Source organism: Rhinoraja longicauda, chromosome 14 (genome assembly GCF_053455715.1).
Source record: "Rhinoraja longicauda isolate Sanriku21f chromosome 14, sRhiLon1.1, whole genome shotgun sequence".
Taxonomy (NCBI): domain Eukaryota; kingdom Metazoa; phylum Chordata; class Chondrichthyes; order Rajiformes; family Arhynchobatidae; genus Rhinoraja; species Rhinoraja longicauda.
The window spans coordinates 53,085,295-53,110,190 of record NC_135966.1 but is presented as its reverse complement, the minus strand read 5'-3'; the positions used below and the strand labels follow the sequence as shown (position 1 = coordinate 53,110,190).

At 44.2% G+C, this 24,896-nt stretch overlaps 1 protein-coding gene across 1 annotated transcript in view; it reads right to left on the bottom strand.

The window, feature by feature from the left end:
* Nucleotides 1-1,851: 1,851 nt before the first annotated feature.
* Nucleotides 1,852-24,896, bottom strand: part of LOC144599964 (fibroblast growth factor receptor-like 1) — a 176,161-nt gene continuing 153,116 nt past the window's right edge. Inside the window, exons 6-8 of the mRNA XM_078411249.1 lie at nucleotides 8,094-8,363; nucleotides 4,548-4,901; nucleotides 1,852-3,216 (exon numbers count right to left, since the gene is read on the bottom strand). Coding sequence (XP_078267375.1) covers nucleotides 2,834-3,216; nucleotides 4,548-4,901; nucleotides 8,094-8,363 — 1,007 coding nt within the window. The 3' untranslated portion in view covers nucleotides 1,852-2,833. The remainder of the gene's footprint in view (nucleotides 3,217-4,547; nucleotides 4,902-8,093; nucleotides 8,364-24,896) is intronic.

The following is a 24,896-nucleotide window of genomic DNA, read 5'->3' as shown; positions in this document are numbered from 1 at the left end:
CCAAGGACTGAGCCTTGGGGGACACCTTGGGGGGGGGGAGGGGAGCGGTGGGGGATTTACAGTTGTTAATGGAGATGAACTGGTGTCTGTCAGAGAGGTAAGATTTGAACCAGGATAGGGCTGTGCCGGTGATGTTAAGGGAGGTTTCAAGTCGGGTGAGGAGAATGGAGTGATTTATGGTGTCAAAGGCGGCGCTGAGGTCAAGTAGGATGAGGATGTTGAGGTTGCCAGCGTCGGAGGAGAGGAGAATGTCGTTTGTGATTTTGAGGAGCGCAGTTTCAGTAGGAAGGCAGTAGGAAGAATTCAGTAGGAAGAATAGGAAGGCAGATTATTATTTGAATGGTGTCAAGTTAGGAAAAAGGGATGTACAACGTGATCTGGGTGTCTTAGTGCATCAGTCACTGAAAGGAAGCATGCAGGTACAGCAGGCAGTGAAGAAAGCCAATGGAATGTTGGCCTTCATAACAAGAGGAGTTGAGTATAGGAGCAAAGAGGTCCTTCTGCAGTTATACAGGGCCCTAGTGAGACCGCACCTGGAGTACTGTGTGTAGTTTTGGTCTCCAAATTTGAGGAAGGATATTCTTGCTATTGAGGGCGTGCAGCGTAGGTTTACTAGGTTAATTCCCGGAATGGCGGGACTGTCATATGTTGAAAGACTGGAGCGACTAGGTTTGTATACACTGGAATTTAGAAGGATGAGAGGGGATCTTATCGAAACGTATAAGATTATTAAGGGGTTGGACAGGTTAGAGGCAGGAAACATGTTCCCAATGTTGGGGGAGTCCAGAACCAGGGGCCACAGTTTAAGAATAAGGGGTAGGCCATTTAGAACAGAGATGAGGAAAAACTTTTTTAGTCAGAGAGTTGTGAATCTGTGGAATTCTCTGCTTCAGAGGGCAGTGGAGGCCAATTCTCTGAATACGTTCAAGAGAGAGCTAGATAGAGCTCTTAAGGATAGCGGAGTCAGGGGGTATGGGGAGAAAGCAGGAACGGGGTACTGATTGACAATGATCAGCCATGATCACATTGAATGGCGGTGCTGGCTCGAAGGGCCGAATGGCCTACTCCTGCACCTATTGTCTATTGTCTATTGTCCTCAAAGATGACACTTCCAGCCCATAGACCTGAGCACTGAGCTTCCATTCACTGTCTCCTCAGATTACACAGCTGAGTTCAGGAGATAAGTAAGTGAAGGATGACTCAGGCTCCACTCTCCCCCATTGCTTGTTCAACAGATTGAGTTCACATAGGAGCTGTAGGTGTATTCAACAGCTCGAAGCTGAGGGTTCTCATACTGGAGATTGTAGTGTTTTTCCTTCACCCTCTGGAATAGATTAGGTGAATGCCCAGAATCTTTTACCCTTTGTAGAGGAATCAAGAACCAGAGGACTTAGGTTTTAGGTGAGAGAAGCAAGATTTAATTGGAACCTGAAGGACAACGATATATGGAACAAGCTGCTAGAGGAGGTAGTTTGGACTGGTACCATAGCAGTATTTACTTGAACAGGTACAGGAATGGGAAAGGTTTAGATGGATATGAACCAAATGTGAGTACATGGGACTAGCTTGGATGGTGCATCTTGGTTGGCATGGATAATTGGGCTGAAGGGCCTGTTTCCATGATCTTGGTTGGCATGCATAATTGGGCTGAAGGGCCTGTTTCCATGATCTTGGTTGGCATGCATAATTGGGCTGAAGGGCCTGTTTCCGTGCTGCCTGATTCAACCACTGTATGACTCTAATACATAACGTCGCAATATGAAGACGTTTGTTTCTATTTTTTAATAAAATTAGTTGAATTCTCATAAATATTTTGATGAGATCATCCAATTACATCCTTTGTACATATTGTGTTGTCTTTCTACATCATACTGTTGTGTATATAATACAGACACTCACTTGCATACCTCAGTGCAGAGGTGTCCTGATGTTTGCATTGAAAGCAATGGTTCAACAAGCCATCCTTGGCTTTAGATCTTTGGTTTGGTGCTTACCGTTCCCCACCCTCAGTTGGTTTACTTTGAACCTATATCATAACAACAGGAGCCAGACAAGGTTGGAAGGAAAAGCAATGGTGGGGTTGTGCTGAATGTGAAGCTTTGCTTCTTAAAGAACAACAGAGGCTGAATTTTTCCAAGAAACTTGGGCAATATAAAACTCCAGGGGGTGGATGGATGGACAGGGATCAGGTATTTGAGCCTGGCATTTCCCACACTGGGTGGGTTGGCACCTCTGCTCTAATGCAGAATAGTTGAGTCCTTGATACAGATAGGATTGTGGCCTGGGTTGTGATTTTCTTTCTTAGCTTTACTGAAAATCACAGCCCTTCAAACCCTTCAGCAAGCAAAACTAACCCAGACTCTTGAGAGACAAATTTCAGCCAAGCCGACCATCCTGAGATTGTCTGTCGTTTTCCGCAGCCTTGCTTACATGTTGGACCTTTCTGGACACCTTACCCAACAAATAAAAACTGGACTCTTCAAACGGTGAGCGGACATGCAACATTCTGGTCCATTCAGTTTCAGGAACACAGAGTAAATGGGAACCTGACAGAATAAATGCAGCGTGCAGGAGACGGTCAGTGGAGGCACCCACTGCAGTCGCCTCCTGGATAGTGGCCACGTCTCGTGCTGGTAGCACATCTTCAATTATTGCTAGCAGTACTTGGAGCCAGGAGGTTTTCAAGTGATTTCTCAAAACTGGGCTGTTCGAGGAGCATTCACATTATTTTTAGACACACGCTGCTGGGATTTGAGATCTAGGTCCATGTGCCATTGAGCTCTTGGTGTTCTTTAGCAAGAGGCCTGGGGTGCCAGGGCTGCACCTGCCACAGCTAGCACTGGTAGTGGAAGTGTTGGTGCTGGTGGATCTTGCCCTCTGTGTGCGCGTGGGTGTGGGTGTGGAAGTCCGTGTAGATCTTGGGGTACACTTTGGGGGTGGCAGTGGGGGCAATGGCAGGGGCTTGAACCAGCAGGTGGGACTGAGAAGCCACTGCAAACTCTGGGCTCCCGATGGGCACACAGTCTTTGTCCAGGACGGCACATTCTCGCTGGTGCCGGTGCTGTGGTGAAGCCGAGCCGTGTCTCCTTGTCTGGCAAAACCATAGCAGAATGGTGCCAGAGATGAAGATGGCACCAGCGGGGATGCCAATGATGACGGGCCACGGTAATCCACTGGCAGCACGTGAAGAGGTAGCTGTCTTCTCAATTTTGGGATCTGTGGCAATTACCAGGAGTCCAGGAATAACATTGAATGGGAAATAAAAGTACATTGGTTAGCAGAGCATTCACAAAATAGAAACCAGCATTTACCTCATGTGGGAGTTGGAAGAAAGATCTACCAGTGATCATTTTGCTTAATCTTTGCTATTTTCATAGTTTCTAATTGAGTGTATTAAGCACTTTATTTTCAGATGTAAGGCAGCTTTTATATAGACAAAGTGGACCCGTTGGGCCCAAACCTTTCCTGCATTGGTGCAGCACCCTGTCCTCTCCCCCCCTCCCCTTTTTCCTCAACCCCCCATCCCCTCTCCCTTCTCCCCACTCCCCCCTCCCTCCTCCCCTCCCCCTCCCCTCCTTTTACACTTTAAAATGTGAATAACTTAAAAAATATAATACCGATTTCAATAAAACTACTTGCATTACCACTAAGGTGACAATGGTGAGTAAGGTGGGCCTAAAATTGTGGCGCTATCATGTACCGTTTTGGCTGAGGTCCAGTCACAAACAAGATAACAAACGAGAGTTTTAGTATATAGCATAGAGCCCTGCCTGTGCCATCATATTGACTCAATTCAGATCAGCTAAAGTTTTCACCTAGCGGACATCTAACAATGGCCTGTTTCCTTTATCATCCTTTACTTTTTTCATATCTTTCAATCATTTGTTCTATATCCCTCCATATCACAGTCTATATCTCTCATTTCTCTTCCCCTCTACTCTCAGTCTGAAGAAGGGTCTGGACCTGAAATGTCACCTATTCCTTTTCTCCAGAGATGCTGTCTGACCCGCTGAGCTATTCCAGCTTTGTGTGTCTATCTTCAGCTAAGGTTACAGCTGCCATGTGCTTTCCCAGTGGAGCACACATGACCCATGTACTCACCTTCACCTCTTTGAATGACTTTGCCAAATTATACCAACTAAAGCAAAATTGGGTGAACTATTGAATGCCTTGCACTTCTCCTGATTGGTGTCCCCCCGCAACTGGCCTGACTGGCAGAAATCATTCCTTTATTGGTACATTCTTGCTGCAGCAATCGATAATGAGAAAAGTCTAGTGAAACACTATTCGAGGATGATGTTGTCAAATCTTATTACAAACCTGTTTGAGATCCTAATCGAAGAAGAAAGCTCCAAAGTGCATATCAGGGATGAATACTTTTGGGATGATTAGGCAAGTTGTTCGGCATGAGAGCGCCGGGTTGTCCATTGACATTGGCCATGTCTCCCTATCCTGCCTCAACACTTGACGTAATTTCCAACTCATGCATCCCCCCACCCCCACCCCCCTCCCGATCCTTAGACATGAGCAGTTGATCAATGACCCACCTGGGAGCACAGTGAGGAAGGCGCTACGGAAACTGTAGCCCATGGTGTTGGCGCCCAGGCAGATGTACATCCCAGAGTGGTCTTCTGTTGCCCGCGCTATCAGCAGCTTGTTGAGGTATGAACCATCTGGCCGAGACCAAACATCGCCCGCCGGCAGGACCACGAACCTCTGGCCCCCGACCTCGATGGTGGAGTTGTACTTGTTCTCGGAACCATAGTCCACTCGCTTCAGCCACTGGACAACCGGCTTCACATCACTCTGCACCTTGCATTGGAAGGAGGTTGTACCTCCGTACTCCACTGTGGTGTTGACTGGATGAGTGCCAGTTAAAACAGGTTTAGATCTTGTTCTCTCTGCGTGAAGAGGAAATCAAATGATGTGAGTAATGGGCGGTAATGAATAGAATGAGAGAGATTTTCCAGAGTTTTTCTTTCCTCTGTTGGGCCATGCTTTTCAAAATATTCTTTTTTTTTGTCCTCACCAAATGGCGAAGATGTGGGAATTGGGAAATGACACGTGACCCCGCTCCTACCATCGTGAAGCTAGCAGTTTGATGGGGCCATGGGACTTTCCAAGCTAGTTGGTCGGGTTTGATCGCGATTCATGGAAACAGACCCCTGTCCTGCCGAGCTACTCCAGTTTTTTGGGTCTATCTTCCACGAGAGTTTCTTTCCTTCCTTAGAGGTGGGGTGGAGGAAATGATGAATGGTTGGGGTGGGGTGCCTGATTATATTGTTTCAGATGTTGTGAGTCTGGGCACAATGGAGAACTGATCATTAGTTTCCTGCCTTTCATAGGCTTGTTTTGTTTGATTGTATTCATGTACAGCATTATCTGATTTGATTGAATAGACGGCAAACATCTGAAGAAGGGTCTCGATCCAAAATGTCACCTGTTCCCTTTCTCCAGAGATGCTGTCTGACCCGGTGAGTTACTCCAGCTTTTTGTTTCTATCTTCGATTTGAACCAGCATCTGCAGTTCCTTTCTATCCAAAAGCTTTTCGCTGTACCTTGATACACACGACAAGAGTAAAGCTAAACCTATATCATTTGGTTTCTATGTATGGATCTGCCTGGTTAAACTGACTTGCCACCTACACCATTTTCATATCTAAAATCAACATACTCGGTTTCAAACTTCTATTTACCACTCGAATCTCCTTCATCCTAAAATGATTAAACAAATCCTCAGTTCTTCCACCTTCATCCTTCCAACTCTCCCCCCCCCCCCCCCCCCCACTCCACTCCCATCGTCCCTCAACGTAGACACATTCTCTGGAGTTCTATGAGAGATTCTGGCTCCAGGCTCTTTAGTCCATGCACAAGCCAACCTCTGACTCAGCTCCCTCCACTTGGCCAAACCCTTGGTTCAGAGCTGGAAGACTATATGAGTCAGAGCTACACCGAAACAGGCCCTTCAGCCTACCTTGTCCACGGCGAATAAGTTGGCATTCTGGGCTAGTTCCATTTGCCTGCATTTATCCCACATTCCTCTAAGCTCTTCTATCTTCAAAGGTTTCAAAGGTCTTTTATTGTCAAGTGTACCAATCAAGGTACAGTGATATGCGAATTCCCATACAGCCATACCAAAAAAAAGCAACAAGCCAGACAACTACATAAAAGTTAAAATAAACATCCACCACAGCGGATTCCCCACATTCCTCACTGTGATGGAAGGCAATAAAGTCTAATCTTTTTCCCTCATTTTTCTCCCACAGTCAGGGCAGTCGAACCATCCATCGGGGCAGTCGAAGCTCCCACAGCCCGAAATAACTTCCAAGATTCAGTACAGATCGCCACAGGAGATCCTTCTTCCCTGTGGCTATCAAACCGTACAACTCCTCCCCCTGTGTCGTGGGGTAGGCTGAATCCCATCCCCCCCGTCCCCAAATCTTTGCACATCCCCAATCCTTTCCACTCATCACTTTAATTTCATGTTTCTTGTATCTTGTGTTTTATGACTGTTGGTAGATCAATTTCCCTCCTGGGATAAATAAAGTTCTATGGTATCGTACCTATCATATCAAATGTTGTACTTGTATCCCCCTCCATAGCTTCACTCACAGCTTGTTTCTGAGCCAGACTACCCTCTGAGTGATAAAGGTGTCTCTGAGGCCCATCTTAAATCTTTACCTTGCCTGACCTCACCTTATCCCTTTTGTTACGTGATGTGATCCAACACAAATCCGTGCAGTTTTGAGAGGGGGGCTCACAGTGCTGGGAGTGTCTGGTTTCAGATCAGCCAGTAAGTGGCTGGACTCCACTTTCTCAAGAAGGGCGGGGCGGGGGGGAAGGGGGGTGGGCACTCCCTGGCATCCCTCAACCCTCATCACCTAATATCTTGTTGTTCATGGTATCTGTCTGTGTCTAAACAGGCTGCTACATTGGAGCCTGTAACTACGTTACTCATCCTAACGCTGAGTACACTTCTGACCTCCCACCATAGAAGGGCTCTATCGGAGGAGGTGCCTCCAAAAGTCAGCCAGCATCATCAAAAACCTTCACCACCCTGGCCATGCTGTTGTTTCACTTCTACCATCGGGAAGAAAATACAGGACTCTGAAAACTGTGACCTCCAGGTTGAAGAATAGCTTCTCCCCAACAACCGTCAGACTCTTGAACAGTACACAACACAAACGACTGTCCTTGGTCGTACTAAGACTTTGGCTTTCTACTTGCACAAGCATTGGGGTCATTAATTATTCAAATGTTGTTTATTATATATTATCTCTGAGTATTGTGTTACAGGCTGGCAGTGCTGCAGCCAGTCAGAATTCCATTATTCCATTCTTGGAACAAACGACAAGTTAACATTATTGACTCTTCACATCAGGAGAGTTGTGAACAGGAAATGTGAGATGTCTAGGCATAAGTTGGGTTTGTGCGGGCACTGCATAGGATCATAATATCATAAGGCATAGGAGCAGAATTAGGCTATTCGGCCCATCGAGGCAGCTCTGTCATTCGATCACTGCTGATCTATTTTTCTCTCTCAACCCTTTTCTCCTGCTTTCTCCCCATTGCCTTTGATGCCATTACTAATCAAGAACATAGTAATCTCTGCTTTAAATATACTCAATGTCATGGCCTCCACAGCCATCTGTGGCAAAGAATTCCACAGATTCACTATGCCCTGGCTAAAGAAATTCCTCCTCATCTCCATTCTAAAGGTACATTCTTTTATTCTGGTCCTAGACACATCCACGACTGAAAATATACTCACCCCATCCACTCTATCTTGGCCTTTCATTATTCGGTAAGTTTCAATGAGATCCCCCCTCATCCTTTTAAACTTCAGCCAGTACAGGACCAGAGCCATCAAACGCTCCTCATTTGTTAACCCATCATCTCATATGGGTTATGATAATTCTCATAAACCTCCTCTAGATCCTCACTAACACCAGCACATTCTTCCTCAGGTATGGGGCTCAAAACTGCTCGCAATATTCCAAATGTGACCACATCATCCCCATATAAAGCTTCAGCATGACACCTTGCAATTATATTCTAGTCCTTTTGAAATAAGCAGATATCAGGGTATTTACCAACGACGTCGAGTTTATAGGTGGCGTTGATTTCCCCCGCGGTGTTGAAGACGTGGCAAGTGTACTTCCCGCTGCTGTCGGGCTTCAGGTTTCTCAGGCTAAGGGTCCACCTGTTCCTCCTGTCCTCCGCGATCTGCTGATCGTCCTTCCACCACACGATGTCTGGGCGCGGGTTCCCGCTGGCAGTGCACTTCAAGCGGACCGAGCTGCCCACAGGACGCGCTATCACTCGCTGGCGCATCTTACTGGGCTGTGTGAACCTGGGCTTAACTGTGACGTGGGAACAGAGGGCAGAGAAATCAGACATCGACATATCACCCCTGTCAGAGTCATCCTTTAACACCATGACCAGGTTCTGCATCTACCCACCACCATGGCTTGGCAGTGTAGACCAACTCTCGCCATCTTATCAATGTGGTCTCTTATAAATTATCTCAGGGCAGCACAGTGGTGCAGCGATAGAGTTGCTGCCTTACAGCGCCAGAGATCCGGGTTCGATCCTGACTACGGGTGCTGTCTGTACGGAGTTTGTACGTTCTCCCTGTGACCTGCGTGGGTTTTCTCCGAGATCTTCGGTTTCCTCCCACAATCCAAAGACATACACGTTTGTAGGTTAATTGGTTTGGCATAATTGTAAATTGTCCCAAGCATGTGTAGGATAATAGACAATAGGTGCAGGAGAAGGCCATTTGGCCCTTCGAGCCAGCACCGCCATTCAATGTGATCATGGCTGATCATTCTCAATCAGTACCCCGTTCCTGCCTTCTCCCCATACCCCCTGACTCTGCTATCATTAAGAGCTCTATCTAGCTCTCTCTTGAACGCATTCAGAGAATTGGCCTCCACTGCCTTCTGAGGCAGAGAATTCCGCAGATTCACAACTCTCTGACTGAAAAAGTTTTTCCTCATGTAAGAGTACGGGAATCGCTGGTGGGCTGAAGGGCCTGTTTCCACACTGTATCTCTAAACTAAACTAGTGTGTGAACGGGCGATCGCTGGTTGGCGCGGACTCGGTGGGGAAGGGCCTGTTTCCGCACTGTATCTCTAAACTAAAAAAGGAAACTAAACGTCCAAACACGAGCCGTGTGGTATTTGTACACAGTTTAGCAAACACGTTGAATGATCGTATAGTGTGACAATGCCCTCAGGATGCAAGTATCCCCACATTTAGCTGTTGCCCTTAACCTGAGATGAGCTGTGTTTAGTTTGGTTTAGTTTAGTTTAGATACACCCCGTGGAAACAGGCCCTTCAGCCCACTGAGTTCGTGCCGCCCAACGATCACCCATATACTAGTTCTATCCTACACACTAGGGACAATTTACAGGATCCAATTAATCAACAAACCTGCATGTCTTTGGAGTGTGGGAGGAAACCGGAGCACCCAGAGGAAACAGACGTGTTCACAGGGAGAACGTACAAACTCCGTACAAACAGCACCCATAATCAAGATCGAAACTGGGTTTCTGGCGCTGTATGGCAGCAATTGAACTGCTATGCAACTATGCCGCCCACTATGCCTTTGTTCTGATGCGGCTGGAGACCTCTGGAAGACTCACACAGAGCTGGCCAGGCTAATTCACAGTCTGACCATAAATGAGACTACTAAAACGGAAACGCTGCAGATGTGGCAAATGTGAAGATATAAACACATGGTAGTACCCAGCAGATCATCCTATGGAGGGTAGTTAGGCACTTGGCTCACTAAATCTCGCTCCATTTTCCCTCAATGTGCACTCTCAGCCTCTCAGCTCAGGCATGGCTGCAGGATAAACCTCCCTCAACACTGCTGAGAGAAGGATTTCTAAACCAGATGGGTAATAAATGACTGGGGTTTAAATGTCAGTTTCAATGACTGGGGTTCGATCCTGACCTCGGGTTTGTGAAGTTCGCTGTCTGATTGTATAGATATCCTTCGGGGGCTCCACTTTCCTCCCACGTCCCAAAGTGGGCTGATTGCTACTACGATACGATACAATAGAACTTTGTTTATCTGAGGAGGGAAATTGATCTGCCAACAGTCATAAAATACAAGATACATGAAACATACTATGAATAACTCCTGGTACTGGTGGGAAAATCAGGGCCCTGTGAGAGAAACCGATGGACATGTGAGAGTGACAAGGTTGCAGGGGCATACGTGCAAGAATAATATCACAAGATCATAAGATCATAAGACATCAGAGCAGAATTAGGCCATTCAGCCCATCGGGTCTGCTCCACCATTCAATCATTGCTGATCTATTTTTTTCTCTCACCCCATTCTCCTGCCTTCTCCCCATAACCTTTGATGCCAGAATGGGTTGGGTGGGTTTGTTCTAAGAACCAGTATAGACTAAATGGGTCGAATGGCCTTCAACTGCATTGTTAGGATTTGTGGAAAGTAAAATATGACAACAAATTGAGAAAATATATTTGTAAACGTAATCCCAATATCCCATTGTGCCCAAATTGTGCTTTAGTTAAACCTCAACTGCATCTTGTGCACCTTTGTATCTCTTCTTTACCCAAAGCCTGGACATCTTCTCCTGTGTGTGAGGCTGCCATACCATATCAGTTTTATCCTGGGTTGCAACCAATGACCTACTGCAGTGTGGGGCCCACGATGCACCATTTGCACTGTCACTGAAGCCTGCCTGCGTTCTTGTCACCCCCGCACACCTCAGGCTGACTAACGCCTGGCCATGGCAGCAATCAGGTGGCACCACTTGCTGTGGCACAAAGATGCTGCCGACTTTTTAGTGGATACCTACTCAGTTGCTTTCCACTGGGCTCCAGGTTTGCGGAGTCGGACTGAGATCCTTCAGGAAGTGGCAGGTCACTGTTTACCGTGCTGCTGTCATCTGCAGGGTAAAGAACACATATCATTGACTTTAACCGTGTAGGAAAGAAGTGCAGATGCTGGTTTAAACCGAAGATAGACACAAAAAGCTGGAGTAACACAACGAGACAGGCAGCATTTCTGGAGAGAAGGAATGGGTGTCATTTCGGGTCGAGACCCTTCTTCAGACTTCAACCGGATGGACGTTGACATCCTATCTTTACTATAAACCCACTGACTCACACAGCTATCTGGACTACACTTCTTCCCACCCGGTCCCCTGCAAAAAGTCTATCCCCTACTCCCAATTCCTCTGTCTACGCCGCATTTGCGCCCGGGATGAGGTGTTTCACACTAGGGCTTCAGAGATGTCCTCGTTCTTCAGGAAACGGGGCTTCCCCTCCTCCATTATAGATGAGGCTCTCACTAGGTCTCTTCTACATCCCGCAGCTCCGCTCTTGCTCCCCCTCCCCCCACTCGCAACAAGGACAGAATCCCCCTCGTTCTCACCTTCCACCCCACCAGCCAGCGGATCCAACAAATCATCCGCCAACATTTCCGTCTCCTACAACGGGACCCCACCACTGGCCATATCTTCCCATCCCCTCCCCTCTCTGCGTTCCGCAGAGACCGTTCCCTCCGTAACTCACTGGTCCACTCGTCCCTTCCTACCCAAACCACCCCAACCCCGGGCACTTTCCCCTGCAACCGCACGAGATGCAACACCTGTCCCTTTACCTCCCCCCTCAACTCCATCCAAGGACCCAAACAGTCTTTCCAGGTGAGACAAAGGTTCACCTGCACCTCCTCCAACCTCATCTATTGCATCCGCTGCTCTAGATGTCAACTTATTTACATCGGCGAAACCAAGAGCAGGCTCGACGATCGCCTCGCTGAACACCTGCGCTCGGTCCGCATTGACCAAACTGATCTCCCGGTGGCCGAGCACTTCAACTCCCCCTCCCATTCCCAGTCTGACCTTTCTGTCATGGGCCTCCTCCAGTGCCATAGTGAGGCCCACCGGAAATTGGAGGAACAGCACCTCATATTTCGCCTGGGTAGTTTGCAGCCCAGTGGTATGAACATCGACTTCTCCAACTTTAGATAGTTCCTCTGTCCCTCTCTTCCCCTCCTCCTGCCCAGATCTCCCTCTATCTTCCTGTCTCCACCTATATCCTTCCTTTGTCCCGCCCCCCCTGACATCAGTCTGAAGAAAGGTCTCGACCCGAAACGTCGCCCATTCCTTCTCTCCCGAGATGCTGCCTGACCCGCTGAGTTACTCCAGCATTTTGTGAATAGATACCTTCGATTTGTACCAGCATCTGCAGTTATTTTCTTATACTATCTATGAGCTGCCCTAGGAAAAAAGATTTTGATTTGGGTTCATTGGATAATTGAAGCTGTGGAACTTGAACCACCATTAACAGCCTTGGTGGTTCAATATCTTTGCTCACGTCTTGCATGATGCAAGACTTCCAAGCAGTGCAGGCAGTTACAGAGTCATGAAAAGATCCTGGTTGCCATGATGTATTTTTGTTGGCCTTCCTCCAAGTAGGCCATTGAGCACCAGAAACACACATCCAATATAATATGACACAATTTCCTCTACTGTCCCACAATTTCAATGCTGACTTTTACAACTGGTCTATCCAAGTGATCTGGGTCTTGTGTTTATGGAGTGGTCGTTCTGGCAAACGCACACTGCTCTTTAATTCAAAGCTTGCAAGAGGCCTGTTGTCCCAGTATTTCTTATAACTTCTCAGATGATTTATTTTCACTTTATTTTCTGAAAGTCTAGTCCTCGCCTGATTCATAACTGTTCTTGAAACTGGAGTTAGTTTTTCTTCTGATTTTAATTCGAAAAATATTATTCTTGGATTTTCCTATTTCAAGAAAACAATATTGAAATATGAGGTTTGATTGAGAAAACAAGCTGATTTTAGAGAATGTGGTATCTTTCAGTTACTCTTGTATTGTGTCCTGGTGGTTTTAATTCAGGTTATCTATTTCAAATATTGAACCCGTTTGACGATGAATTGATATCCAAAAGTAAATAATCAATAGAATTTATCTTTATTTTATTAAACCTTTGATGTAATGTTACAAAGGTACAAAATACTTGTTTAACAAGGAACATTGCAACTGAATGGTTTCCATGGGATCATTCAGCTCTTTGATCCTGTTCCATCACTCCATGATGCCCAGAACTATCTGTACCTGAACTCAATCCCTTACCCATTTGCCATGAAGGACCTATTGATTTCAGATTCAACATTATTAATTGAATGACTGCTCTTTGAGGGGGGATCACACACTTTTTGTGAGCTTGTGCTTCCAAACTTCTCTACTGATCCTGACCTTACATCCTCGTGTTCTTGGCTCCCTTGCAAGTGGAACATGTTTCCTTCTCTCTACCCTGTCAATTTCTTTCAAACTTACAAAACTCAATCAAATCACCTTTATATTCCGGTGAAAACAAGGTGTACAATTTCCACTCATAATTTAACCCCTGGAACTCTGATGGATAATCTGTGCTTCATATCTTCAAGGGCCAATGTACCTTTACAAAAGAGTGTTGCCCAGACCTGTGCACTGTACCTTAGGTGCCATCTCATTGAAATTATTTTTACAGTTGTGGAAAAATCTCTCTTCTCATTAGAGCTCCCATTATTAAAGCCAAATCTCCATTAACCCCTTTGATTGTATCTGATCTATGTTCAAGAAACCTCTGAAGTTCCTGTCTTTTCCAAATTAAAATAATACTTGGGTGGCACGGCAGTAGAGTTGCTGCCTTCCAGCAACAAAGACTTGGGTTGATCCTGATTATGGGTGCTGCCTGAATGTAGCTTGTACGTTCTCCCCTTTACCTGTGTGGGTTTTCTTCAGGATCAAACCCACGCAGGTTTCCTTGCACACTCCATAGATGTACAGGTTTGTACGTTAATTGGTTTGGTATAATTGTAAATTGTCTTTAGTGTGTGTAGGATAGTGTAAGTGTGCGGGGATCGCTGGATGGCACGGACTCGGTGGGCCAATAGGCCTGTTTCCACGCTGTATCTCTAAACTAAACAAATTAATTTTTCTAGCACTTAAACTGAAAGACGTCACATTGTTATGCCTCTTGCCACAGCTTTGCCACTCTTTTAACACCATCAACTTGTAAATTCCTACTCCTATACCACATAATTCACTATTAATCTTTTGTGTTTTCAGTAAAGTTATACATGTAGCTCTCCATTGTCTTATCCAAATCATGAGTACAACAATGAATAACAGGGTTGTATCTTCTCCCAATTACACATTTCTTGTTACCCCTATTGATTATGATTTCTAAACAATCTCTTACCTAGCTCAATTATCTACCTTCAGTTCTTTGATGTACAACCCTGTAATCAATCTCCTTAAGTCCATACAAACTGCACGCATAGATACAAAGAAGGGTCCCAACCTGAAAAGTCACCTATCCATGATCTCCAGGGATGCTGCCTGACCTGCTGAATTACTCCAGCACCTTGTGTCTTTCCCATGGACATTCTCCTTTATCAAGGGTTATATCCTCAAAAAAAATTCAATCATGCCGATGAGACATGACCACTTTATTGGTTCTCTCTAAATGGCTCACATTTCTCCAGGTGCTCTGTATTTATCGGTTTCATTAATTTCCCTATTGTACTCACCAATCATTTCTTAGTTTTTTTTCTCACACCATTTAAAAAATAATGATGAATTTCTAACTTTCCAGCAGAAACTCATGAATCAGGAAAACTTTAGAAACATCTTCAATTTCTTAACCTATTTGCTTTAAACCCTGAGTGGAATTCATTATGTCTGGGGGATTTTTCACTCTTTGGAACCATTTTTATTTTCTGATATTCAGAATTTCATTTGTTAATTCTTAATGAGTTTTCATGGAATGTCATAAATATATATCTCCTGTAGACTTCTTTTCATATTTCCAATTTTCTGCATATATCACCTTTTTGCTCTTCTCTTTACAGCTTCTTTTACACCTTTACACCTTTCCTAGTTCTTTACACCTTTCTTTACACCTTTCCTAGTTGTTTGCACTTTTCTCTCCTTGGTATTGGATGATCTTGCCTCATTCATCAACCTGGGTGAGTTCAATATTTGGAGATCCATCCTTTCACAGGCCTATTATAGTTCGGCTCTGTGCTAATTTTTTGTCATGTTCATATGTATTTTACCCGACCATACTAGTAGTTAGTTCACTGCCTTATCTGCTTACGGTTAACTGTAGTAAAAGGCAGAATCTCAGGAACTTTTCAAACTTAACTTTGAACAAATGCATATTACATTCAATGTCAGATAAATGTTCCTTTACTCTTAGGTTATCAACTGAGACAAATTATTTCCAAATGTTGCACAAACTGGTTTGTTTCCTGTTGTAGATAACATTGTTCTAAAAGAAATCTTGAAGACACTAGCAGTCCACTGCCTTCCTAATGAAACACTCTACCTTCCCAAATCAGACATTTAAATAGTTTCATTAAGAAACCTTACATTTGTCTCCCACCTTTTTAATCTTTAAAATGAATCCATTTACCACATCTTTATAGCTATTATGAGGTAGATGTTCTCCCTTGAGGACCCTCCAGTGTTACTTAATTCTGAACCAAGGAAGATCCTTCTCCAGCCTTGTTTCTCTTTGTGGTTACATCTTTGTTGCTGTTTTCCCAGGCTCAGTCCATTATCTGATTGCTCAGAGCATAAGCTACCAACTTGTTTCTCTAAGTTGGCTGACTTACTCTTTCATTGGAAAGACGCGAAGTGTTAGAGTAACTCAGTGGGTCAGGTAGCATCCCTTGCTTTGACGAAGGGTCCTAACCTGAAATATTACCTATCCATGTTCTCCAGGGATGTTGACTGACCTGTTTAGTCACTTCAGCATTTTGTAACTTACCTTGATAAACTAGCATCGGCTGTTCCTTATTTCTCCAATCTTACTCTTTCATTTGGTCTAACTGACAAGTTTCTATTAGCGTAGATACATATTGGCAACTGTGAACTTGTAATGAGTTTTACATTTGATTAATTGTTAAAGCTTAGAATACATGTGATTGAAACTGTCTAAATACATGATTAAGTCCTCCCAATCAAACAACTTTCTTAAAAGTATAAGAAAATAACTGCAGATGCTGGTACAAATCGATTTATTCACAAAATGCTGGAGTAACTCAGCAGGTCAGGTAGCATCTCGGGAGAAAAGGAATGGGTGACGTTTCGGGTCGAGACCCTTCTTCTGAAACGTCACCCATTCCTTCTCTCCCGAATCAAACAACTGTCTTCTTAGGTTCACACTTGTGATATATATGTATGTATATATAAACACACAAATACACGTACACACACACATACATATATATATATGTATATATGTGTGTATATATATATATATATACATTTACACACATACACACACAAACACACGTGTGTATATATATATATATATATATATATATATATATATATATATATATGTATGTATATAGGATGTGTAGGAACATATCTATGCTATTTTATAGTATATGTAATTAGCTAAGGTAATTAGCTAAGGTAATTCCATTGTCAAGAGTCAAGAGTATTTTATTGTCATGTGTCCCAAAACGGAGCAATGAAATCTCACTTGCAGAATTACAACAGGTATGTAAACATAGTTTTGGGACACATGACAATAAAATACTCTTGACTCTTGACAATGGAATGCTCATAATAATCTCAATATTAGTATCTTGGCTGCAGGCACAGTATTCCACATATACTGTTATAAAGAGTAACAAATGCCTTTGATTATCTTCCTCTACCAAAGCCGTCCAACAGCTCTTAAAGGGTTAACGTTCTTGTTCCCTTTGACGCAGTACAAATAGCAATTCAAGTGCTGGTATTCAGAAGGAATGACACGGCAGCCCTGACTGTCTGATGGGTACACACCATCCTAGAATTCCCCTGGGATTAGGTTGCTTTTAACAAATACCATGGCTTCACGGGAATCTAACCGAGTGCATTCAAGCATACTACTGGAGCCATCCGAAGCCTCTCTTCTGTCAGTGCAGAATCTCCCCTTTTTAGCCAGCATTAGGGAAGGCAAAGTGCTGGCACTGTGTACATGGGTGTTAATGCTGACCAACAAGCAGTGTCGGATAAGCTAATGTTCAACAACAAGCATCTCCACAAGTTCTGTTCAGGGATTGTTCTTGGATAATGGGGCAAATATAGGTCGCAGTATTTACAGGAGGGTGGGGAAATTGTAGAAACAATTGGACTTGGTGGTGGCAGGCTAACTTTGGTCACAGCTCTTGCACATGCTACTCATGTGTAACAGGTAGATTGAAGAGGCTTGTGATCAAATAAGGTATTCAACATGGATAAATGGCCATAGGAAGGAAGAAGTGTAACCTGAGCCTTTAAAGTGTTGATTGAAGATCGAGATGAAGAGATGGGGGTTTCTTAAAGGTGATGATCGAAATTGTTAAAGAGAGTATTCAGGATAGAAAGAACAAGATTCAGAGGATGGGGGACTGAGAGAAAGCAATGAATGGGATATGATTAAGGTTACAGTTGGCTGGAGTGGGAGAACGGGGAAGAATGCAAAAGGCTTTTCAATGCGAACAAAGTGTTAAATTGCACCAACAGGAGATGTGAAACCAAAGTTAGCCGGTTGTTTTATTTTGGTAGCCAAAAGATGAGGCAGTAATTTTGAAGAGATGTAGAGTGTCTGAGATGTGAGAGTGGTTCACAGTGCCTGAAGGTATAGGATCCATTCTTACTCTTGCAAAACTGCCTCAATCTTAACTTCAGAAATGCCCAACAACTAGAATGTGCATCCTCATCAAACAATAAACTGTTTCTTCAATGACCTAAAAGTAAAGTTACACACGTGAGTTGGACACTTGTTTTATAAAACTTCTGATTTTACCATCCATTGACCTCATGATTACAAAACGAGTGTCTGATCGCCTGATCCCATGGAATGGATTGTTAAGCATCAAGGCACTAATGTAATAACTGTAACCATGTGTTTCCTAATCCCAACTTCACTCAGGAACCAGTTCACTAGAGAAGCTCTAGTCTACCCATACCTCCAGCCAAAAGTGTTACCAACTTACCTTTAAAGCTTTAAAGGCCAGGTTGCAACTTTAAATATTTTAAAGGGAGCGCAGCCATTTTCTGAAAGAAGTGCTGTGTTTGTTGCTGAGTGAACGTCTAAGGACATAGACCAGTCTGCCATCTTGAGCAGAAAGAAAGACAAGTGATACCAACACATGAGGACACTTGGTCCATCAAGTGGGTCACTTAGCACCAGATCGAATGGGATAGATTCATCCTCCGAAACCATTCTCCACACTTTGATCTGCCAGACATCCTTACTGTTTCCATCCCCAACATGTCCAAGGTTCTTGGGTGTCTGGAACCATGATACACAGTCTCAAAGTAAGTAGTCAATTGTGACAGAGATGTGATGATATTTCTTCACAAAGTAAATTTTTGGAATTCTCTGTCCAAGAAGACTGTGGAAGCTGAGTTATTGGACACATTCAAGCCTAAGTGGAATACATTTTTATATATTAATGGAATGCAGATGATACTAAGATAGGTGGTGTAGTTAATAATGAAGTAGAGTTTCAAAGTCTACAGAGAGACTTGGGCCTTTTGGAAGGGTGGGCTGAAAGATGGCAGATGGAGTTTAATGCTGATAAGTGTGAGGTGCTGCATTTTGGTAGGACAAATCAAAATAGGACGTACAGGGTAAATGGTAGGGAATTGAGGAATGCAGTGGAACAGAGGGATCTGGGAATAACTGTGCATTGTTCCCTGAAGGTGGAATCTCATGTGGATAGGGTGGTGAAGAAGGCGTTTGGTATGCTTGCCTTTATAAATCAGAGCATCGAATATAGAAGTTGGGATGTAATGTTAAAATTGTACAGGGCATTGGTGAGGTCGAATCTGGAGTATGGTGTGCAGTTCTGGTCGCCAAATTATAGGAAGGATGTCGACAAAATGGAGAGGGTACAGAGGAGATTTACTAGAATGTTGCCTGGGTTTCAGCACTTAAGCTACAGAGAGAGGTTGAACAGGTTGGGTCTTTATTCTTTGGAGCGTAGAAGGTTGAGGGGGGACTTGATAGAGGTTTTTTAAATTTTAAGAGGGACGGACAGAGTTGACGTGGATAGGCTTTTCCCTTTGAGAGTGGGGAAGATTCCAACAAGGGGACATAGCTTCAGAATTGAGGGACAAAAGTTTAGGGGTAACATGAGGGGTAACTTCTTTACTCAGAGGGTGGTGGCTGTATGGAATGGGCTTCCGGTGGAAGTGGTGGAGGCTGGCTCGATTTTATTATTTAAGAGTAAATTGGATAGGTATATGGATGAGAGGGGATTGGAGGGTTATGGTCTGAGAGCAGGTAGATGAGACTAGGTCAGAGAGAGTGGTCGGCGTGGAATGGTAGGGCCGAACGGGCCTGTTTCCGTGCTGTAGTTTTTATATGGTTATATGGTTATAAGTAGTGATTACAGGAAAGCAATACTCAAGTACATGATCAGCCATGATTTTCCTGAAAGAGTGCAGCAGAAATGATGGGCCGAATGGTCTACTCTTGCTTTTATTTCTTATGTTTTTATAAATTAGAGGGATTCCACAATAGCATTGGGTGGCATCGTGTTGCAGCTGAGAGAGCTTCTGTCTCACAGCACTGGAGACCCAGGTTCAAGCCTGACCTTGGGTGCTGTGTGTATGGATTTTGCACGTCCTCCCTGTGAATGTGTGAATGTCCTCTGGGTGCTCCAGTTTCCTCCCACATGCCAAAGACGAGTGTATTGGCAGGATAATTGACCACTGTAAATTACCGCTAGTGAGTGGGAAAGTCTGTGGGGATTTGGTGGAAATGACAGGAGAATAACAAAAAAGAGATTAATGTAGGATTATATGTAAATGGGAGGTTGATGGTCAGTGTTTACTTGGTGGGCTGAAGGTCCTGTTGCTACCCTGTATGTCTCAATGACTCTATGACATAGGGTTTTATGCTTTATTCCTTTTTCTCTACTTATCTATTATCCCCTTAAATGGCTCAATACTTGTATAATTCACTCGAATAAATCCACATGATCTTACCAGATTCTGAGCAAAGGTCTTTTGTCCTGAATTTCTGATTGCACTTCTTAATGACTATCTTGTACTCACAATCAACACTGTTGTCTTCTCTCACACGAGAAAAATCTTCTCAATCAAATACCTTATCAAAAGCCTTCATCGTTTTAAAGCCTGCTACGATCTCACTCTTACTGTTCCCCTTTCTCAATAAAAGAGCCCCAGTGTCTGTTTTCCTTGATATTTCCACCATCTTGTTTCTGGGTACACACTGGTAGATTTACATTTTCTCCAGTACCTCGGTATCCTTTCTGCTATATGTGGACCAGATGTTTGAGTTATACCTTGAGTGTGGTCTAACCAAGGATCAGTACAGGTTTAATATCATTCTTAACTTTTAAATCTTGTTCCTTTAGAAATGAAAGCCAGTGCTTCCATAACCTCTTGGTGATCTGGAGACCAATGTTAGTGATGTGCCGGAGACGTTTCCTTCTTGCCTCAAAGTAAGAGGTGTGATGGGCAAAGATTTTCTTGAAAACCCTGGGGTTTTTTGGAAAACACCAAACTCCCCAAGACTTAATGGCATACAGTTAAAAAATACAAGAGGTATTAAATGTCGAAAGAAAGAGTTATTTAAAATCTGAAATGTTCCACTTCCTCGGGGTTTTCAGCCTATATGTGTGCATGGGCATGCATATGTGGGTGAGGGGGTGGGGGTGGGGGAGTTGTGGGAAAGGATTGTTATAGGACAGTACCTCTTTGTAGCACCTCTTGCTTATTTTCCATAGAGAAAGGTCACTGTTGTAAACTTAACATGAACCATGTTGACACAACCCTGCACAGGAAGCCAGTGAGTGTAATTAAACCCAAACCCCTCTCTCTCTCTCTCTCTCTCTCTCTCTCTCTCTCTCTCTCTCTCTCTCTCTCTCTCTCTCTCTCTCTCTCTCTCTCTCTCTCTCTCTCTCTCTCTCTCTCTCTCTCTCTCTCTCTCTCTCTCTCTCTCTCTCTCTCTCTCTCTCTCTCTCGCTCTCTCTCTCTCTCTCTCTCTCTCTCTCCCTCTCTCTCTCTCTCTCTCTCTCTCTCTCTCTCTCTCTCTCTCTCTCTCTCCTCTCTCTCTCTCTCTCTCTCCCTTAGGCTTACCAAAATCAATGGTTTGGAACATCATTAAGAAGAAAGAGAGCACTGGTGAGCTTACTATTCACAAAGGGACTGGCAGGCCTAGGAAGACCTCCACAGCTGATGACATTAGAATTCTCTCTCTAATAAAGAAAAATCCCCAAACACCTGTCTGACAGATCAGAAATACTCTTCAGGATTTGTCAATGACCACTATCTGCAGAAGACTTCATGAACAGAAATACAGACGCTACACTGCAAGATGCAAACCAATGGTTAGCTGCAAAAATAGGATGGCCAGGTTACAGTTTGCCAAGAAGTACTTAAAAGAACAACAATAGTTCTTGAGAAAGGTCTTGTGGATAGATTAGACGAAGATCAACTTAGTGATGGCAAGAGCAAAGTATGGAGGAGAGAAGGAACTGCCCAAGATCCAAAGCATACCACCTCATCTGTGAAACACGGTGGTGTGGGTGTTATGGCCTGGGCATGTATGGCTGCTGAAGGTACTGGCTCACTTATCTTCATTGATGATACAACTGCTGATGGCAGTAGCATAATGAATTCTGAAGTGTATAGACACATCCTATCTGCTCAAGTTCAAACAATTGCCTCAAACCTCATTGGCCGGCGGTTCATTCTACAGCAAGACAATGATCCCAAACATACTGCTAAAGCAACAAAGGAGTTTTTCAAAGCTAAACAATGGTCAATTCTTGAGTGGCCAAGTCAATCACCCGATCTGAACCCAAATGAGCATGCCTTTTATATGCTGAAGATAAAACTGAAGGGGACTAGCCCCCAAAACAAGCATAAGCTAAAGATGGCTGCAATACAGGTCTGGCAGAGCATCACCAGAGAAGATACCCAGCAACTGGTGATGTCCATGAATCGCAGACTTCAAGCAGTCATTGCATGCAAAGGATATGCAACAAAATACTAAATACGACGACTTTCATTTACATGACATTGCTGTGTCCCAAACATTATGGTGCCCTGAAATGGGGGGGACTATGTATAAACATTGCTGCTGTAATGTCTACATGGTGAAACCAAAATGTATAAAAATGGCCTTTATTAAAATCTGACAATGTACACCACATGTGATTTTTTCTATTACAAATCTCAAATTGTGGAGTACAGAGGCAAATAAATAAATGATGGGTCTTTGTCCCAAACATTATGGAGGGCACTGTATCTATGGTAAACTTACAAACTTACCCACTCTATGCCACTAAAGATAGACACAAATTGCTGGAGTAACTCAGCGGGAAAGGCAACATCTCTGGAGAAAAGGAATGGGTAATGTTTCGGGTCGAGGTCCTTCTTCAGAAATGCTGCGTTACGCCAGCATTTTGTGTCTTCGGTGTAAATCAGCATCTGCAGTTCCTTCCTACGCACTCTGTGCCGCTGTTCTACCGAACTGTCTAGTTCTCGGACTCCTGTTTAGAGATGGAGAACCATAAAACTGGAGGATTGTTACAGACCAGAAGGAAGCCATTACATGGTGTGAGCTCACTCTTTCTCCAAAGTCCTACAACTTTTTTTTCCCTCACTCAATTCTCCTTTTCCCTTGTGAAAACAATGATTGAAACTGCTGCCACACCTGTGCAGGTAGTGACCCCAGATCAAGACTTCTTGGAACATGGAAAAGCTTCTCTTCATGACAGTCATTAAATGCATGGTTTTTGACTGTTCCACCAGGGAAATGTCTCCCTTTCCTCACTTTCACTCAATCTTTGATGCTTTTGAACACTTCCATCAGGCCAGCTTGCCAACGTCACTGCGATACTGCAAACATATTCCCATCTTTTCCAGGTTTCTAAGAAAATATGATCACTCCTTCTTGGGATAATTCCATGAACTTTCTTCTGCTTCCTGAATAGGGCCTTCACTATAATGTGGTGACCAGAACAGTTTAGTTCAACGTGATGTTGAAGGGGTTTATGCTTTTTGGCTCTATTCATCTATTATTAATAAATCCCTGCAGCCCATAAACTTTTTCAATGACTTTTGCAACATGTATAACCTCACAACAACTATGTGTGCACACATCCAGGATTCTCTATTCTAGCACCTCTTCCGAATCGTGCCCTGTATATTCTGACGTCTTTTGGCATCTTCCTACCAATACCTATCAAAGTTCGTCCACCATGTATCTAGCAAATTCCCAGCTGATCATTAAACTTGGTCTTAAAACTGCCTATTCCTTAATTTTTTATTCCCAGTCTATCACTCATTTGTCCCAATCCATTGCCCAGGTCCCAATCCATTGCCCCCAGCCACACTCTGCTCTCAGTCTGTTACCCTTTGTGTTAGGCACTACTCCAATCTATTACCCTGGTACATATGCCCCAGTCTGTTGCTCCAGTGTAACACACTCTATTACGCTCTGTGTACCACACTTCCTGGTCAAATACCCTCTGTGCCGCACACTGACCAGTCTATTCCTCTCTGTGTAGCACTGTGCCGCAGTTTACTATCCTCTGTGCAGTACACTGACCAGTCTATTCCCCTCTGCGTAATGCATACTCCATTCTATTACCCATGCCCAAATCTATAAGCTTTTGTAACACTCAGTCCCAGTGTATTCCATTCTATGCAACATCATTTTGCAATCTATTACATACAGGACCACGCCATTGGTCACTTTGTAACACACTGCCCCAGTGTATGATCTGCTGCTGTCTATTATCCACTGTGTAACACTCACTGGCTCAGTCTTTTACACCATGTAAAATACACCACACAGTCTATTCCCCTCTTTGTACCACACTGTTTATTCCCCTCTGTGTACAATACTTCCCCAGTCTATTACACTCTATGTAACACACCACCACATTCTATTAGCCTCCATGTAACCCACTGACTAATCTAATACTGATGTGTTTACGCATTGAAGACCCTGGGCCAAGAGCTTGAGATTACTCCAAATATTTGTTTTCTGGCTGGCCTCATTCGATGCTGTAAGTTTCAATAATGCTTTGAGCTTTCTGAAACCTGTTCATTACCAGCAGTGTAATTTCGTTCCCTCTTGTCTGTTACCACCTTGCTGTTTTCTGGGCATTATAGCATGAAGATGGGACTCAGTTGGTGCATTCTCCACTGTGATTCAGATTATTTGATACTAGACCAAGTGGACCCGTTGGGCCCAAACCTCTCCTGCATTGGTGCAGCACCCTCTCCTCCCTCCCACCCCCCCCACCTCCCCCCTTCCCCCCTCCCCTCCCAACCTCCCTCCCCCACTTCCCCTCTCCCTCCCCCTCCCCTTCCCCTCCCCCTTCCCGTCCCCCTTCCCCTCCCCTTCCCCTGCCTCCCCACTCCATCCCCCTCAACCCCCCTTATCCTCCCTCATTCACCTTCCCTCCCTCCCCCTCCCTCCTCCCCCCACCCCCCTCCCTCCCTCCCTCCCTTCGTCCACCCCCCTCCCTCCCTCCCTAGGAGATAGATTTAAACTTTAAAATGTGAATAACATGAAAAATATAACACCGATTTCAATGAAACTTCTTCCATTAGCACCAAAGGGTGAGTAAGGTGGGCCTAAAATTGTCACGCTATAGTGTACCATTTTGGCTGTAGTTCAGGAACAAACAAATGGGAGTTTTAGTATATAAGTACCTCCACTCCAAATGCTTGAGCACATAATTCGAACCAACACTCCAGCGCAGAATTGAGAAGATGTGCTCGATCAGGACTTCCACTGTGTGGATCACAATGTTGATCACATATGATCATATGATCACAAAAAAAGATCCCAATGTGTTAA